At 35.5% G+C, this 17377-nt stretch overlaps 1 protein-coding gene across 2 annotated transcripts; it reads right to left on the bottom strand.

Moving 5' to 3' along the window:
* Positions 1 to 3651: 3651 nt before the first annotated feature.
* LOC130472397 (probable cytosolic oligopeptidase A) lies at positions 3652 to 16479 on the bottom strand. Of its 2 annotated transcripts, XM_056843161.1 has the most exons (18): positions 15708 to 16479; positions 15408 to 15527; positions 15001 to 15168; positions 14234 to 14357; positions 12305 to 12381; positions 11613 to 11756; positions 11268 to 11498; positions 11081 to 11171; positions 10606 to 10727; positions 7172 to 7279; positions 6818 to 7063; positions 6327 to 6472; positions 5800 to 5917; positions 5189 to 5348; positions 5053 to 5084; positions 4659 to 4724; positions 4271 to 4342; positions 3652 to 4140 (listed from the first exon to the last, which is right to left on the bottom strand). In XM_056843161.1, the coding sequence occupies exons 1-18, from the start codon at positions 15708 to 15710 to the stop codon at positions 4051 to 4053; spliced, it is 2118 nt and encodes a 705-aa protein (XP_056699139.1). In that variant the 5' UTR covers positions 15711 to 16479; the 3' UTR covers positions 3652 to 4050. The 2 variants fall into 2 exon arrangements, with proteins under 2 accessions (XP_056699139.1, XP_056699138.1); XM_056843160.1 differs by having other exon boundaries at positions 15408 to 16479.
* Between the last annotated feature and the right edge of the window lie 898 nt (positions 16480 to 17377).

Genomic DNA, 17377 nt, shown 5'->3' on the forward strand with positions numbered 1-17377 from the left:
GACGGAATTCCTGCGCATAATATAAATGAAACAACGTCTTGTATCATTAGTAGGAGTACGAGCTTTCCGGCAAGACTCCCCCCATTGTTCATACTCAAGGTATATACGTTCCAAGAGTTTTGAAGCTTGTTCGGGTTGCACTTTACGTTTATTAATATTTTATTTAAGGCGAACTCAAGACTCGACAATGTACACACATACAATTAATAAACGACAACCAAAACAATCTTATTTTAATGCTTTAAGACTTGTGATCAACCAAGCAAGACACTTGTGATATTACTACCATGTTCCTCCTCACCAAAGTGAGACTCCACATCATGCACATTAACATGAGGGTTGTGCCCTTGCACGACAAATCCTAATTCATTTCATACATAATATTCCCAACTGAACCCTACATGTGCGGTGGCTTACGTGAGCTAACCCTTCACACGTGGTAAAATAAATAGTACAACGAGGTACGAATAAATGGCTCAAAGTATGCTAGACATCCCGTACAATAGCATACAAATAAATAATCCATCCCTTGCATGTGAAATAAACCATACATGCATAAATATTGAACAACATGATTGACAATGAAATCCATACTCATAATAATTTCAACATGCTTGTTCAACAATTAATCCAATAAATCCAACATCACAAATCACATGCTCGTTCACCAAAATAAACATGATTCCACATAATGTAATTCACATCATCAACAATCGTGTAATGTCATTGACAAAAAGGTGTGGTCGCCCTAGACTTGTACGTACCTTGAATACCTAAGCGTAGGGGCCACTTTGCAATAATGAGCACTCAACTAGAAATCACCTCCTATCATCAAAATAATGAAACTTAAATTATTTCCATGTTCATTAAATTTCCAGCAACTTTATAAAAATTAAAACCTCCTTAGACTTTAGAATTCAATCGTTTTTCAATAATAAAATCGTCTCAATTTGCGAAATCAAACCCTAGTACAAAAACATACTTCTTCCGTCTTAAAAATCAATAAAAATCAACACTTTAAACCTTTATTCAAATCTGAAAATATAATTGATTATCATAATTAAAATCATCACCTAATTATGCTAATCAATTGACTCATTAGGTCTAGGTTAAAACCCTAACTTGAAAATTCCAATAAAACTAGTTTAATATCATAAAAATCAATGCTTTATTAAATAAACAAATCTGAAAATTCATCCTTTGATAACTAAAACAAATCTAATGAATCACAACACACAAATCCTCAAACCACGGTATTCATAACCGGTTCCCAGCATTCTAATTACTCAAAACAATATTAATATAATAATTTAAAATACGGAATTTAAATAGAATAGGTAAGGAAGAAGAGAAATATACCAATCCGGCCTATAGCACGGAACAAGCACGAATTAATGTGATTGGGCGAAAAAGAAATTGAATAACGAGCACGAACACCCACACACAACACACGTCCGTGTGTGCGCGCGCGGGAGAGAGGGCGACGAGCAAGGCTGGCGCGCGGGACAAGGCAGCAGGGCACGCTAGGTGCGCGGGGGACAAGGCAGCAGGGCACGCTAGGTGCGCGCGGGACAAGGCAGCAGGGCACGCTAGGCGCGCGAAGGAGGGGCGAGCAATGGTCTGGCGTGCCGCAAGGCACAAGGCAACAATAGCAGCAGCACACGCGCACAGCAGCAAACAAGGGGGGGGGGGGGCTGTGCGTTGCGCGAGAGGGAGTGGGCGAGAGGCAATGGGCGAGCACGAAGGCACGCAACACTCGAGGCCGAGTGTGGTGCTGGGCGTGCGGGACTGCCGAGCAAGGAAAGAGGAGAGGGAGTTAGAGTGAGGGGCAAGAAAAACAAAAGAGGGTTTATGAATTTTAGGGGCTCATTTAATGATGGGGGAGTCCTATTTATAGGCTCCCTAATCCCTTGATGGGCTAGGCTTAGGATATTTGAGTTGGGCTTAGGAATTAAATGAATTGGGCTAGCTTAGGATTTAAATTAAACTCTTTGGATTGGGCTCGATTAATAAAACGAATTGGACTTTTTGTTTAAAACCCGAAGCTTTAAAAATCATTTGCAACTCATTTAATTTCCCGACTCAAGAATTAAATTCGTTTCGTAATTAATTAAAATAATAAATATTCTAATTAATTAAAATACATTAAATGCAATGCGTTTAAATATTATTTAAATGATAATAAATCGTAAAATGCTTTATAAATATAATAAAATATACTTATAAATATTATAAAAATACGAGGTATTACAGCCGCAATTTGAAGATGATGGACAACAATTGGGGAAGAAAAGTTGGGGAACAAAATAACAGTTGTTTGAGAGAGCATGAGAAGAAATAATCTATCTATTACTTTACTATATACTAAAAGAGACACCAGGCATGACACGTGTCGATTCCTGGTGCGATTTTTTCCCGCCAAAAACCACTTTACCAAAAAAGTGTATCTGTTTTATTTTATTTTTATTCTCTACCCTTTTTTTATAAATTATATATGGAAACAAAATTTAGTTTATAAATTATGGAAAAAATAGATACGAAGTAATAATAATTATTCGATATTAGTAATATTTTAGTCAAATAGCTATATTAATAATGAAAAATACATCACTCAATATTTTGGTCAAATTACCTTATTAGCATTTTAAATATGCATATTAGATGAATAAATTTATACGAGTATGTTAAAAATGTTATAACTATGCAGTAGTTTGGGAGATATCTAGATAAATATTTTGTGAAATAAATGATCAAAATCCGTGCGTACACGGGATCTAATCTAGTAAAGAAGAAAAGGGGACCTGATTGTTTTAAAAAAAATCATTTCTAATTGTTTTTTTCCTCCCCTTTTAACCCCTTTTTTCCTTTTTGTTTTCCCATCCTTTGATTTTGTAAAAAAGAACGAATTCAGATGATCATGATTAACTTCTTCTTGAAAAAAAAAAATGATCTTAATTAATATACCTCTAATTTGTAGGTGTTAGATAAACTAAGTGGTCAAATTTCCATTTAGTATTTATTACAAAGGTTATAATTTTTGTAAATTTAATTACATATATAAAAGCAGTTGTAATTCATACTCCCTCCATATTTATTTAAGGGATACACTTGCCTTTTCCGGTCGTATTTATTTAAGAGATACACTTGTCATTTTTAGTAACTTATCAACCCCTCCATCTAATCAAATAATACATCTAATTTATCTAATGACCCACCATCCTATTAAACAAATAATTTCATAAACGCACCCCATCTCCCACCCCACAAAATGACATGGTCCCAACTTGTTTACTTATTAAAATATCGACCTCACTTGCTTTATTATTTTATTTCATCCAATTCTTCTTCTTAATACCCATACTCGCCCAAGTGTATCTCTTAAATAAATACGGAGGGAGTATATGATTTTCATAATTTGTATGTGAAAAAATGCTTGAGTAAAATGTTTGTTGTAATATGAACAAATACTTGAGCAAAATGTTTGTTGTTCTAAATGTATGTATGTTGCGGTGTCATTATTAGGATGTATTATGTATTCCTTTTATATGGGATAATTAATACTTGTAGCTCTTAACTATTCCATAATAAGATTACCAATTAGATTTTTAATAATAAAAAATAATAATGATAATATGAAGAAAAAAAACAACAACAATAATAATAATAATATTAAATAAAATAATGATGATATGAAAAGCTAAAAAAACTTGTTTTTAAAACTAATTAGTAAATTTGAGTTGTTCTTCTGCTCGTATCGGTTCAGGTTGATTTAAATTTTACACTAAAAAGACCCACAATACCAACATAGAGTTGGCTCAAGTGGTAAGCAGCTTGATGCCGCTTGAGGGAGGTCTCGGGTTCGAGCCTCGCCGTATGCAGAAATTCTTGTTGGGAGACTCACCCCCCATAAGCAAGGTGTGCGACCCGGGTCGGATCCAACTGGGTGTGCTATGCGTAAAAACAAAAAAAAGACCCACAACAAGAAGAAAAGCACAAGTGTTTGAATAGTTTTAGTCTAACTGCAAGGAACTGATGTTTATGGCCAAGAATCTAGCAACCAGCAACAACTGCAGGTGATAGTCCGAGATATCGAAGAAATGCCTCTGGTGAAGGTTCCCGTCCTCGAAACTCCATGAATACCTGAAATGATAAATATGTAGACGGACCAGATCAGAATCAGGATCAGCGCGCTATGAGAAATTCCGAACCATGATGCATATTACTACTGTAGTACTGTATGATGTATATTTAGATGTAGCAACTTTTATACCTCTTGAGGCGATTTTCCACCCCCTAAGGCTAGAACAGTGTCTCGAAATCTTAGACCCATTCGCTTGAGAGCCTACAACAGATACAGTAAACCAGTAAAAAGATGTTGGAAATTGGTCAATGGTCATGAAGAACATTACTAGCTGAATGTTGTCTGCATATCAAAGTGTCACTTATATTCGCAACGGCAATAGTTAAAACTCGTTATTTTGTCTGCATTTTTTTGTTGTTGTTTCTTCCTTCCGATCCTTTTTAGGCTAGTTATATATGCAGTTACGCTTCTGAAAGTCCAGGTGTTCTCAAAATACCATATAATGGCTTTAAAAATGACAGAGATATAGAGAAAACGCAAGAAACAAAATGTCAAAATCCATCCACTGATGACTTACAATTAGATCACCCAGCCCAGCTTCCTCAAAGGCTGAAAATGCATCGTATGACATTACTTCCGCCCACTGAAAATAGTTTATTTATTTATCGAGAAAACATGTTAACATAATTACGTTATAAAAGATGCTCAAAGACAAACATTCAACTGACAATGAAAAAACTTTTGCCTGAAATTACAAGATACTCGTGTATGTTAAGATTTGGTGTCTTGCAAGTATAAAGTAGACAGAAAAAAGACGGACTGTAGTAATTTGAAGAAAAAACATGCGTAAGGATTAATAGACTATTAAGATCTTAAGTAGTGAAGCATGCAGAAAATGTCCAACTTAAGCATAAATTTAGTAGAAACCTGCACATTTCGCACAAGCTTATTACTATAAGAAAGCAACTAACCTGATAACTGTAGTAACCAGCCGCATAACTATCTGGTATTGGAGGGGGAAAAAGATGTGAGAAATCGAGGGGGTGGTACAAGTGATTCCTCAATTGGGAGAAAGAAAATATTTATGCATAATCTTATTTATCTAACCTGCAAAAATATGACTGAAACTACAAAGAAACTTGTCTTCGTCGAGGAGAGGGATGATATTTGTTCTTCTACTTATTCTTTGATCAACATCGTAGATTGTTTCTGATCCCCCTGGAACGAATTCTGAATGGAGCTCAAGATCAACAGCTGCATATCGTATCTGCATATACCAGCTGATCCATTACAAGAAATTCTACACATTTGGTAACTTCCATAATTCTGTAAGCATTCATCATGCTTGCATTTACTACACATTTGCATTAGTGAAGTCTGGTAGGTAACACAAGCATCATATCAAGAGGCACCCGAAGAAAATTTATTATTTTTTTCTAATAAATTAGAACACCCTTGACTCCTTTAGTAAGCACTAGATCAGGAAGCTACATTACACTATTACAGAAAGTCCATGTAGCAACAGATGAAAGAAAAAACGAGCACATAAAGCTCAAATATCGACATCCAGAAGCAGTACTTATCCCCTACATTTGCTAAATAACTTTGTCAAAAGTTTAGAACAGAACATACCAGAACTCTAACAAAAGGTGGTTAAATATTAATAGGCACCTCCTGCATACAAACTCATATTAAACCAATGACAGCATTCAAATTACCTGACGAAGCATCAGCGAGCCAGCACGAAAAGTCTTTGCAGAAAGGAGTTTTGTGCATACTTCTTCTGGTAGATCCTCCTCAGTTTCGTAGTGTTTGGCAATGCCTGTCAATATGTTCCTGCAGTAGAACATCCCACGAGAAATCATCAAGATTATAAATGCATGTTCTTGGGGGTAGTTTCCATGGGTAGCCTCCCATACAAGAAATAACACTCTTGACGAGCATGCAGATAACACTGATATTTAGAGAAAGACAAGCAAGATTGGAAGAGCCTTAATCCTAGAAGGATAGGGTCGACTAAGAAGAAAGATAGGTTATATTTTAGTTGTCAGTCTTGTCACCAACATTGGCAGAAAAATTTTAAGCAAAAACAAGGAATAAACAGATTCTTTAAAATGAAGTTCATCAAGAGTTCATTGTAATTTCCTATTTATATGAGCTCAAAGGTTAAATAAATAGGTTGACAGACAAAGTGATCGGATAACATTTTGAGGCAAGATAGGAGAGAGTAACCAGATGCACTTACCTCTGGTAGCACCAATTTTCCATGAATGATGAGGGCAATTCAACAGCATCCCACTCTATTCCCTGACTACCAGAAACAAAGCCCTCATCTTCTTTGGTTAACATTATCTGAAGGGCATGACCAAACTCATGGAAGATTGCCTCGACCTATTCAGTATAAAGTAACAGACACAAACTATAATTTAGTAACATTGCTTTTAATGGCAGAAGATTTATGCATGCACCTAAGTCCAACTAGAGTTTCCAACTAAAATCAACTGAAACCGGAAAATCAAGCAATAATTGAATGAATAAACTCTTGCAGGAATTTATACATGCTTGAGAGATTACATCATTACAATACACGAGAAAAAAGCAACATTGATCAGTTTCCCTCAGAAGCTGACATTTTGACTGTTTGAGGTACAGAACATAATATCAGCAAGTGCAAGGAATTTGAGATATGAAAACTTAACACACTGATATAATTTCTTCTGTATTTGCAAAAATCACCTCACCAAATGTCATCAGGCTTGGTTTGTTCCCTAGTGGGGGTGTTTGATTACACACCACGTTCACAATGGGCAATCTGCTAGATTTTCCATCACGAGAAAGGGCACGGCTACGACCAGAAACAAGAGATACCCATGCTCCACCTCGTTTTTCTGATGGACGAGAATATGGATCAAGATAGAAGTAAGCAATTGGACATCCAGTAGGATCCTTGACACAGTAGAACTTAACATCGCAATTCCAGACCTACAGATAAAGAACCATAAGTCTGGCTGTAAGATCACCTGCAGTATCAAATCTACAACCAAAAAATAAAAAATCAAACCAGTAATTGTATTGGAAAGAAGCTATTACAGGAGCTTGCCCATCTGCAGGATGAATATCGACATCAAAGAGCATTTTTGCCAGGGAGAAAAGGCCATCTGTAACTTTTGGCAATGACAAATAAGGACGTAATTCTTCCTGCAGATTTGAAAATTAAAACAGTTCAGTTACGTATATGAAAGCAAAATATGAAGAGACTGAAAAGTAGTTCCCAACACAATCAAGAAGAGTTCATGCAACATCCAGATTGAATTTCTCTCAGCAACAGCAGCAGTCATAAAGGTCTGCATTGCACGTCCAACACATGGATCATGTTGCTTAAGAACGATCTGGTAGTAACCTGCCATTCTACAGGTTCCTCAGGTGGACGCTGGACAGTGCCAAACCATTACTTAAAAAATTAAAGCTCATACAGAATTAACTCACTAAGGGCTGCTTGATTTTGTCCAACATCTGACTGTTTTCTGGCTTTATTGGTTTCTTTTATGTTAGCTTGATAATTTTGTTTAAGAAAAGAACGGCCAAGTTTTTATTTTTATTTTTTTATGATGACTCCACATAAGCCTCCTATTAAATTGACGTATGCAAAGCTCAAGATCACGAGCAATTAAATCAACAAACCATTATTCTGTTAGGGAGAATGTTGTTTCAGTAGTTTGTCAGAAAAAGATAGAAACGGACGTTAATAGATTGGGGAAAGGTAGAGGGAGAAAGGATCCAGGTTATGTGAATCGTCTTTCTTTCTTAAGGAGTGTGGAACTGCAATGAATCAAGTGTAAGGGAAGGGCATAATAGGTAGCGAGTAATATTAGGTAGAAGACGAATAAGGTAGGTGTAATAGAATGGTTATACTACTTCTGTTTCAAAATGATCTTTACAGTTACTATTTACACAAATATTAAGACAAAAGAGGAAGTGTGGGTAAAAAGGTAGGTGAATATAATAAAATATGGATAAAGTAAGAGATATTTGTAAAAACGTGGGTGGGTAAAGTAAGAGAAATTGAGTAGAAAGTTTTAAATGTTGTACGGTAATAAGGGTATGATAGTAAAGTTTCATGTCCAAAAATAGAATAAATAACAGTGTAAATAACATTATGAAACAGACTAAAACGGAAAGTATAAAAATCATTTTGAAACGGAGGTAGTAAATAAGGGCACATTAGGTTATGAGAGGCATGTTGAGAATTTAGTAAAGCTTAGGCTTTGGAGAGTGGTGACCTCAAGTCACTAAACCTGGAGATTGGTGGCCTCAAGTCACTACCTTTTGTATCCCATTTTGTGTTCATCATCTTTCGAGCAAATTAATATATTTTCTGCCATTATTTTTATGCTCAAGAATATCATTTCTTTACAGGAACCTAAGTTAAGCTTAGAGCATTTTAAGCATTTTCCTACCGGTATACTCAAAATCTCTCTTCTGTATATTATCTGGTATCCTCTGTAATTCTTCATCTCATTGTTCTTACTTTTTGAATTTCATATCTCAATTCTTCACATGTTTACGGCTTAATAAGTGGCTGTACAGTAGCATCATATCTCATTTCATTAGGTTGTTTAAGATTAAGGTTGGATGTTTCATTCCTAGCTAAGGAAGAGTTAGTAGGCATATGATCTTGCTACATAAAGAGCTGGATTATGTGTTTTAGTTTTATTTCACGCTTTTCGATTTTGTTGTGAGCATAACTATATGTTATTGCTTTACTCTTTCTGGGTTAGGAAGAACCAATCTAGATTTCTTAGCGAGTATAAGAGCTCCGTTAGCATATCTTCTTGAGTATAAACCAAGGCCCTGTTTGGTAATTAGCGGTTAGCGGTTAGCTGTAGCGGATTGAATTAGCGGTTTTGACTATCTGATTGAATTAGCAGTTTTGACTAGCGGATTGGATTAGTAGTTTGTATAAAAGTGTTTGGTAAATAGCTGTTAGCGGCTAGCTGTTTAAGTATGTAAAATGACAAATAAGGACATTGTCATATTGAATTGTTTAATTTAAAAGTACAAATTGTTAATATGATAGATATACATGTAATAATATATATTGGTATATTTTTGTGGAATAAAATGTAATATATATGTCACGAAAATAATTGAACAATTTTTTTGAGATAAACTTTGGGGTTTTTTTTTTTTTTTTTTTGAGGGAAGATAAATTTTGGGTTGGATATACCTTAATATTGTAAATATTTGTTTTAAAAGAATTACAAGCAAATTTTGGGGATAATGCTCAGTTTCTCACGGTTTTCAATTATATCAATATGTCTGCCTCTCTCTTCCTATTCCATCCCAAATCTCCAATTCACCCCACCTACCGCCATAACCAATTAACCATCCCAAATCTCCCGAAACACATCTCCGTAAACAAAAACCAAAAAACAATGAAATTTCAAATCAAAGATAGTGGATCTAATCTCCTACTCTAGAGTCTAGACACCAAGATTTGAAGAAATTAATTTCAAAATATCTTCTTCAATCCATGAGCAAGTATAAGATTTCTCAAATGGTGACCTGCATATTTTTATATGAAATTATGATCTCATTTTGTGAATAAAGCTTTGATGTACTTGTTCACGGGGGAAAGTTTGAGAAATATGCTTTCTTATTTTTTTTTCTTTTTAACAAAAATTGGATGAAGGTTGGATTGCAGATGGAGCCATGGAGTCATCATCCATGGAGGGGAAGTTAACAAAATAACAGAGAAGGAGAAGACACAAATACTTGGGGGCAAAGTCGTCTTTCTATTCTCAAATACTAAACCACTAGATGAAAACGCTGCTATATCCAGCATTTTCATAATTAGCGGTTCAAGTACAAACCGCTAATTGAAACCGCTAACAACCAAACACCTTAATTAGCTGTTTCAACTGGTCAAACCTCTAACCATGTAGAATCCTCTAAAAATTTATCAATCCGCTGTTTACCAAACACCCCCCAAGTTTTCAGTTGTTCAAATTGTTTTCTAAGTGAGGCAATTTGAACTCAATAACCAGTATGTATGATTTTTCAGTCCTGCTTCACTTTTTTAAGAATGCTTCCAAAATCAAACCTTTTATTCAGGAAAAAAAAAAATCTGACAAAGTTTGATCGAAGGGGCAACAAATTTTCCGGTGTTATACCACAATGATCACACCAGACGCTAGGAGTACATTGCCTGCCAATAAACTAAAGAAATTGAAAAATGATGAACAAAACTAATGTTTGGGAATGGAGTACCATTACCATGGATATTTTCCATATTGATACAAGCTATTTTCTTACAAATTGCAAATATATTTACTGGAAATTCTATATTGTCGTTACCCTTCTACTATAGACAATTCTACTAGGTACCAACTGTTGCTTAAGGTTTCAGTGCAAATGAACAGATTTTCCATACAAGTAACGTAACTGACAAAACCCAAGGGACAAATATAACTAGAAGTATGGAGAAGTTCCTTAAATTTCACCAAAAGAGCAAAGAGAGTTACCTCCTTGATGTCATAGCTCGATTCACGAATTCTCTCACTCCAGAAGTTTAGGTCCCAAAGGTTCAAATCAGCAGCCTCCTCAGCACCTTTAGCTTTAGCGAATTTTTTTAGATCTTCCATTTCTGGGAAGGCAAGAAGATATAACTAAGAAAAACACCTTAAAATTAAACAGATAAAAATAGTGAAGAGGTAATTTCTGGGAGACATTTGAAGAGAATGTAAATGGCTAAGTAGGAAACAAAACAACACTAAAAAGTCCTGTTAAAATTTCGCCTTGAGAAGATAGTCATATTCACTCATACGAAAGAATGATCTAAGTGTGTTTCCCGTTTGCATTAAAACTCAAAGCATAGAAGTTGCTATTTAAAGCAAAACCAAAATGAGTAGGAAAAGTTTTGTGTGGTTAATAATCTCTAACAAACTTAAAAATTAAAGAATTGGATACGAAGTGTATAAAGAATACTTCAAGAGTTACCATGAACTGCAGCATCCCATGCAGAGATGCGAAGGCTTTCTATGAGCTTCTTAGCTTGATCAACAGTGGCCATTTTTGTTTCCATGCTCAACTAATATGTATTAGATCTATTAATAAGGACTGGGATACGAAGGGTGGGCAGACAGACAGAGGGATATAAAGAAAAATAAGGCACGAAAGTTAACACCTCAGCATAGTTACTGAAACCAAGAAGCTTAGCCTTCTCTGACCTAAGTTTAAGTATTTGCTCTATTATTGGTGTATTATTAAAATCTCCAGAAGAGGCACGTGAAACATAAGCACGGTACAGTTCTTCACGCAGTGATCTCTCCTGAGAATCCTGCATTACAGATCGATATATCGGAGGATTCAGTGTGATGAGCCATGGTCCATTTTCTGCTGTTGCATTTTTATAACCCTGCAGTGGAAAGAGTACATACTGAGGACTTGAGCAGACAATGTGACATTGGAATGTAAAACAAAAAAATAAAGCCGGTTTAGAACTTCGTCAGAGAATCTAATAAAGGGAAACCTTAGTTGTTGCTGCTCTTGCTGCCAGTGCCAATGTTGTAACCGGCAAACCTTCAACATACTTTCTGTCTGAGATCAACTTCTTATAGCTTTTTACGGCATCCAAAATATTTCCCTCAAATTTCAGGGCAAGTTTCTCCAACTCCTGCAAATGCAATAAGTGTGATATGAAGATCAAGACTACCCAATGAAAAACTAACATTCTAACTTTCTAAGACCAACCTCGTAAATTTACTGACAAATTCTCAACAATTAGAATTTATATACTTATTCAAGCATGATATGTCAAACTAGTATACCAGGACCTTTAAAAGTATGCAGTTCAAAATGAACTTGATGGGCTATCATTTTCAAACTAATAATCCCTCTTCCATAAAGCCCGTACTATGTTGGTTCGCCTCAAAAGAAAATACCACTTCTAGTTTATTCGTACTTTTCCAGTATCTAAGCTCTATTGAATTCACTCTACTGAGAAAATTTACAGAATGCAGAAAAAATCACATTTGAATAGGACCCCTTTTCTTCTTGGAAATACCACCATTAATCTTGTATCAAATTCACTGATAAACAACATCCCTTAGACACTTCAAACTGACGTACGTATCAGCATATGTGATAAGCAAAGGAGGGTTATCTAAAATATTTTGTTATTATCCTGGAAATTCTTCCCAGCAAAAGGTACACCATTCACACCTGTTGAATTTCATTGAATCTTTCTCTTTCAATATCCTGAAGAGAAACACCCCCAAGAATCGCCGTCTTTAATTGACCTGCAAAAGATAAGAAAGCAGATTACAATATTACATATCATTCAACCAAACCCAACGGAAAGACACTCTATTGAATAGATTAAGATAAGTTGATAACATCCAGAATAAAAAATCATGAGCCACCAATATTACTGGCCATAGCTAGAGAGTTGCTGCCAAGTTTCTTTCACATATTGTTCTATATTTCTTACTATTTAGCTTGGCAAAGTGGGGAGTGGGAGGAGGAATACACTGAATGTGACAAATGACATTCACATATTGTATACGAATAGCATGCCAATTGAATCAAGACTTTCACAAAATACATCATCTTGTGAAGCATCTCCATCACTTCATCAAATATCCAGAGATATGAAACTGTCTAGTTATATAAAAAACATTACAAAATAGAAGAACTGATACATTAAGGAAACTCTGATGTTATTTTGTGGAAAATCACATGTTCATTACAGCAAAGTTGTCAAAGATAGGATCATATTTGACTAAAACCCGGGCAGAAATACCAACTTTAATTCCAGTTTGCCACATAAAACATTCATTATCATTATCATTACCCCATTGCCTTAAAGAGGCTCCCGCAAGAAGCGGGGTAAGGGGGGGTCCGACGTACGCAACCTTACCCCTGCAATTGCAGAGAGGTTGTTTCCAATTGACCCAAAAGCGATAACGGGACTACCACGGGATGACCGTCTTCTACTTCATGGAAAGGAAGCGACCGTCTTCCAGTTTGCCACATAAAACAATTAAAATTAAAAGTTCACTAATGTAAAAACTCTGTTAGTTCACTGTCTATAAGTCAAAGATACTAGAAGCACTAAAAGGCGTGAACATACAGAAGGTTTCCAAAATCAAAAAATCTAGGTTTTATCCAAAGAAGATACAGAAGGTTCACAATATCCAAGGAGCTAGAACTTTCAATAGGACATACTCAACATAGCCTTAAGAAGTGTGATGTCATGTTCTTCCTACCACACAGTGTTTCTTGAGAATCTATTTATAAGACCTAAGCCTGTCATGTTTCACTATAGGTAAAAAAAGTGGGACAAGAGTAGGACCACAAGCACGAGATGGTGTTAAAGATGGCTGTGTAGCAAAACCTGAAATCACAAGAAATATGCTAAAACCAGCAGATTATGTTCAAAGTACAGAAACATTCCGTGTTCCACATACCGGGTCAGCTAGAGATTGTGGCTTACATGTTACAACACCACATATTTTCCTTAAAATGTCCTACTAAGGTGGGGACTGGGGAATTATCCTCAACATTTGTCAATACCTCCCCAATGCCTCTAGATATTTTCCACAATGGAAGGGAAAGAGGGGAATGTGGGATTAACTGATCACGAGTGTACAGCCTTATCCATAGAGGTGAAAGAGGCTACTTCCTACAACTATCCGCAAAACTCATGATGCATAAATAGTTCATGAAGGTCACACTTTCGACATTTCTGAATGATTAATGATTTACACAAACTCATAAAACTTTAGGAAACACATTCTTATAAATTACTGACCTTATCTTTAGGTTCTTTCTCCCAGCCAACTTATACATTCCAAGGTCACCTTTGCCCACTCAAACTCTCTTATGATAATAAAACTGTCAGTGGACCCGAATTTACACCAATTATTCATAGAACTAGCTTTCGTGCTAAGATATACTTTTTTTGGCAATTTGCTAAGATAAGTTTTTGTTGTACTTATGATTTTCTAGATGTTCTGATACACATTACAGTCACTGTTCAATAAAGCTTGATATAGGGGCATGCAGGTCCTTATCCATTGCACGAAGTATGAGCATAATAAATACTCATAGAAGATTCATGAATTTTGTGTTATTGTGATTGCTTCCTACCTTCAACAACGCGTTTACGGGCAGTGCTCAAACTGTCCCAGTCTGAAGATTCATGGATTGCTTTGAAGGCGTTGTATATTGTTTTGCTCTGGCTCAATCGGAGCTGAAACTCTACCTTTTCTGGCTGCAAATATATCATGTAAAACAATAAAAATAAAAAAAAATAAAAAAAATAAAAACAGAAATCTTATCAATATATGTACAAGACTACAAGCCATATAATACATTCATTTTAACTTTAAAGGATTCCTCCTTCCATGATAACACCATAATAGAGACATGAACTCTCTCTAAAAAGAAAAAAAGAAATTTGCTCCAACTTACCCTAGTTGCGGTTTTCAAGTCTCCACATACTTTAGATACGCAACTTTCTTTTACAATTACCACCAATCATCCATTTGACATTATAATTCCTTAAGGTGGCGAACAAGTTGTTCGTTGGGGTCATATTAGGGTGATGGGTCATTCGGATCAGTTCAATCAATTCGGGTAAATTCAAGTCTTTAAATCAAGATTAGACTAATAATTGTATTAATTTTTCCGGTCCAGTGGTGTGAATCGGGTACAAAAAAAGTTGGGTTCTGCATCAAGTAATCTAGTTTATTATCCCATGAAATCTAAAAACCCCACTATTTGATTAACTTGATTTCCACCAGTCAAAACAACACAATTACTTTTACAATTAAACAAATTCAAAGAACATTACAAAAAAATATGAAGGGTAAACATTAATCAAATAAACAAAGACAGAAACATATACTACCAACCTGAACTTGCTCAACAGCAGCTCTGAACTCAGGAGAGTCCTTGACACATAACAGATGATCAACAACACCCCAAACCACCCTTAGTCTATCTGTAATCCCCTCCAACGGCACAACCAACTTAGGCCATGTGGGTTCAACTTTATTCTCCAGTTCAACCAACTCAACTACCTGCAATTCCAACAAAATATAACAAATATCACAATTCCAAATTTAGTTGTGACATTGCACATTTAATTACACTATCAACGCGAGAGTGATGGATAGCTCAATTGGTTAGAGCTTCCATCCCGGTTCCAGGTGATCCTGGGATCGATTCTCATCCCCCGCCCTTGTGGCTCATTAGCACCAAAAAAAAAAATTACACTATCAACGTGACTATAAATTCGGGATGGAGGGTTAAAACTTACCAGCTGCTTAAGGAGGGATTGAATTCCAGGGACTATATGGTTGGGTTGAATAATATCATAAGGAGGAAACGTGAAGTCCAACAACAAGGGGTTGTTGTTGTTGTTGTTGTTGTTGTTATCCTTTGGATTTGCCATTGCCATGGGTAGCGGAGAATGAGGATTTGTTATCAGAAGTAATAATAAATTGATATTAATTGTAGAAGGCTATCTTTTAAGAGTTTGAAAAGTCAGGATTAGTACAACTATTGAGGAAAATGACATTGACCAACCATTTTCAGGCGTTGACTCGCGAGTACCTACCATGTTATTGCTTTCTCTTCTATTTGCACCCTATTATTCTCCCGAATGCATTCTCTTCTCCGCTTACAACATCCATCTCTGTGTTTTCTTGAATCGGAGCTCCAAATTCTCCCAAAGCTTGTTGTTCTTGCAATTCACTTGCCGCCTCAACCCAGGTCGAAGCAAATAATGATTGTTTCTCTCCCTATTTTCTCTTAATTATTCTTGATTGAAGCTTCACTACAAAGTTAGGGGTTTCCAATTCAATTGAATCTACTACTACTTACCATTCACTTCAATCAAAGCAAGGTTAGTGTTTTCAGTTAAAGGCTACCCAAGAAACGCCAAACCAATCCAACTACGGAGTACCGCACATTCACACAGTTGACGAATTACAAAACAGAAAGAATTTACACAAGCTTTTACCTAGAGTCCTACACCCAACAAACTCCAACCAAAATGTCGAATTAGAGGCTTTGGAGTTTGGGGTTGCGATGGTTATATGGCCAACCATCAACAGGATTACAGGAGAAGAGCAGCGGACCATTTCAATACCCAGAAGATCAAAAGGGGGTAAAATCCAGTAAATTCAATTGTTGTATTACTATCACTTCTTTAGGATAATTGAAGATTATGATGAAGATTCCACCCAGCAACGAGAAATGAGTGCGAATTTATGTTCCTTTTATTTCTGAAGAGAATTTGCAATCAATTGGAGAAGAAAATGCGGGAAGCAAAGTATTTGTGTTGGGATTTGAAGGGGCCGGAAAAGAGTGAAAATAATTAAGTAATAACAGATTTTTTATTTTTTTTTTGTTTTAAAAAATACTCCCTCCGTCTCTTTTTATTCTTTACGTTTGATGTTATTCATGCGATTTAACGACCATTTAATGTGCATAGAGATTACTCTACTTTTTTTATTTAAACAATAAAAATTACGTTTATTTATAATGTTTTCACTTTTATCAAAAATCTGACATTGGAAAAATGAGAAATATTTAATGTCCAATGGATTTAATTAGTTGAAATAATATTTGGGCACAAATTCTGATAGAATATTAATGTATTATGTGATAATATAAAAAGAAACGTAAAGAACAAAATGAGACCCCCGAAATGGAATACGTAAAAAACAAAAAGAGACGGAGGGAGTAGTTGTTTACGGCCTATAAAAATGGCAAATTTGTTAAAAAAAGACCTTTTATAACCCAAATTTTGCGAGAAAGGATCTTATATAATTTTTTTTGTAAAATCACACCTTAATGTAAATTTTTTTGCAAGAAAGGACCTTATATAAATTTTTTTGTGAAATCACACCTTAATATAATTTTTTTTGCGAAAGACAACCAAAAGTAAATTTTCGGCATTGACTGAGCTTTTTCGGCCATTGACTTGCACGTGAGAATCACGTGTGACTTTATTTTTCTAATCACATCCAATTTTCCTCCAAAATTCTAAGTTTTAAAACCTAAAGTTGAAAAAAAAAAATCGAAATAAAATCAAGTTTGAAAATTCAAGACTCGGGAAAATCAATGTCTTTAGCCAACGTAAGCCACACGTGCTGCTCACGTGCAAGTCAATGGTCGGAAAAACTCAGTCAATGTCGGAAACATCCCTTAGGTCCTTTCTCGCAAAAATAATTACTTTAAGGTGTGTTTTCACAAAAAAAATTATATATGGTCCTTTCTCGC

This window comes from Spinacia oleracea, chromosome 4 (genome assembly GCF_020520425.1).
Source record: "Spinacia oleracea cultivar Varoflay chromosome 4, BTI_SOV_V1, whole genome shotgun sequence".
Lineage (NCBI taxonomy): Eukaryota > Viridiplantae > Streptophyta > Magnoliopsida > Caryophyllales > Amaranthaceae > Spinacia > Spinacia oleracea.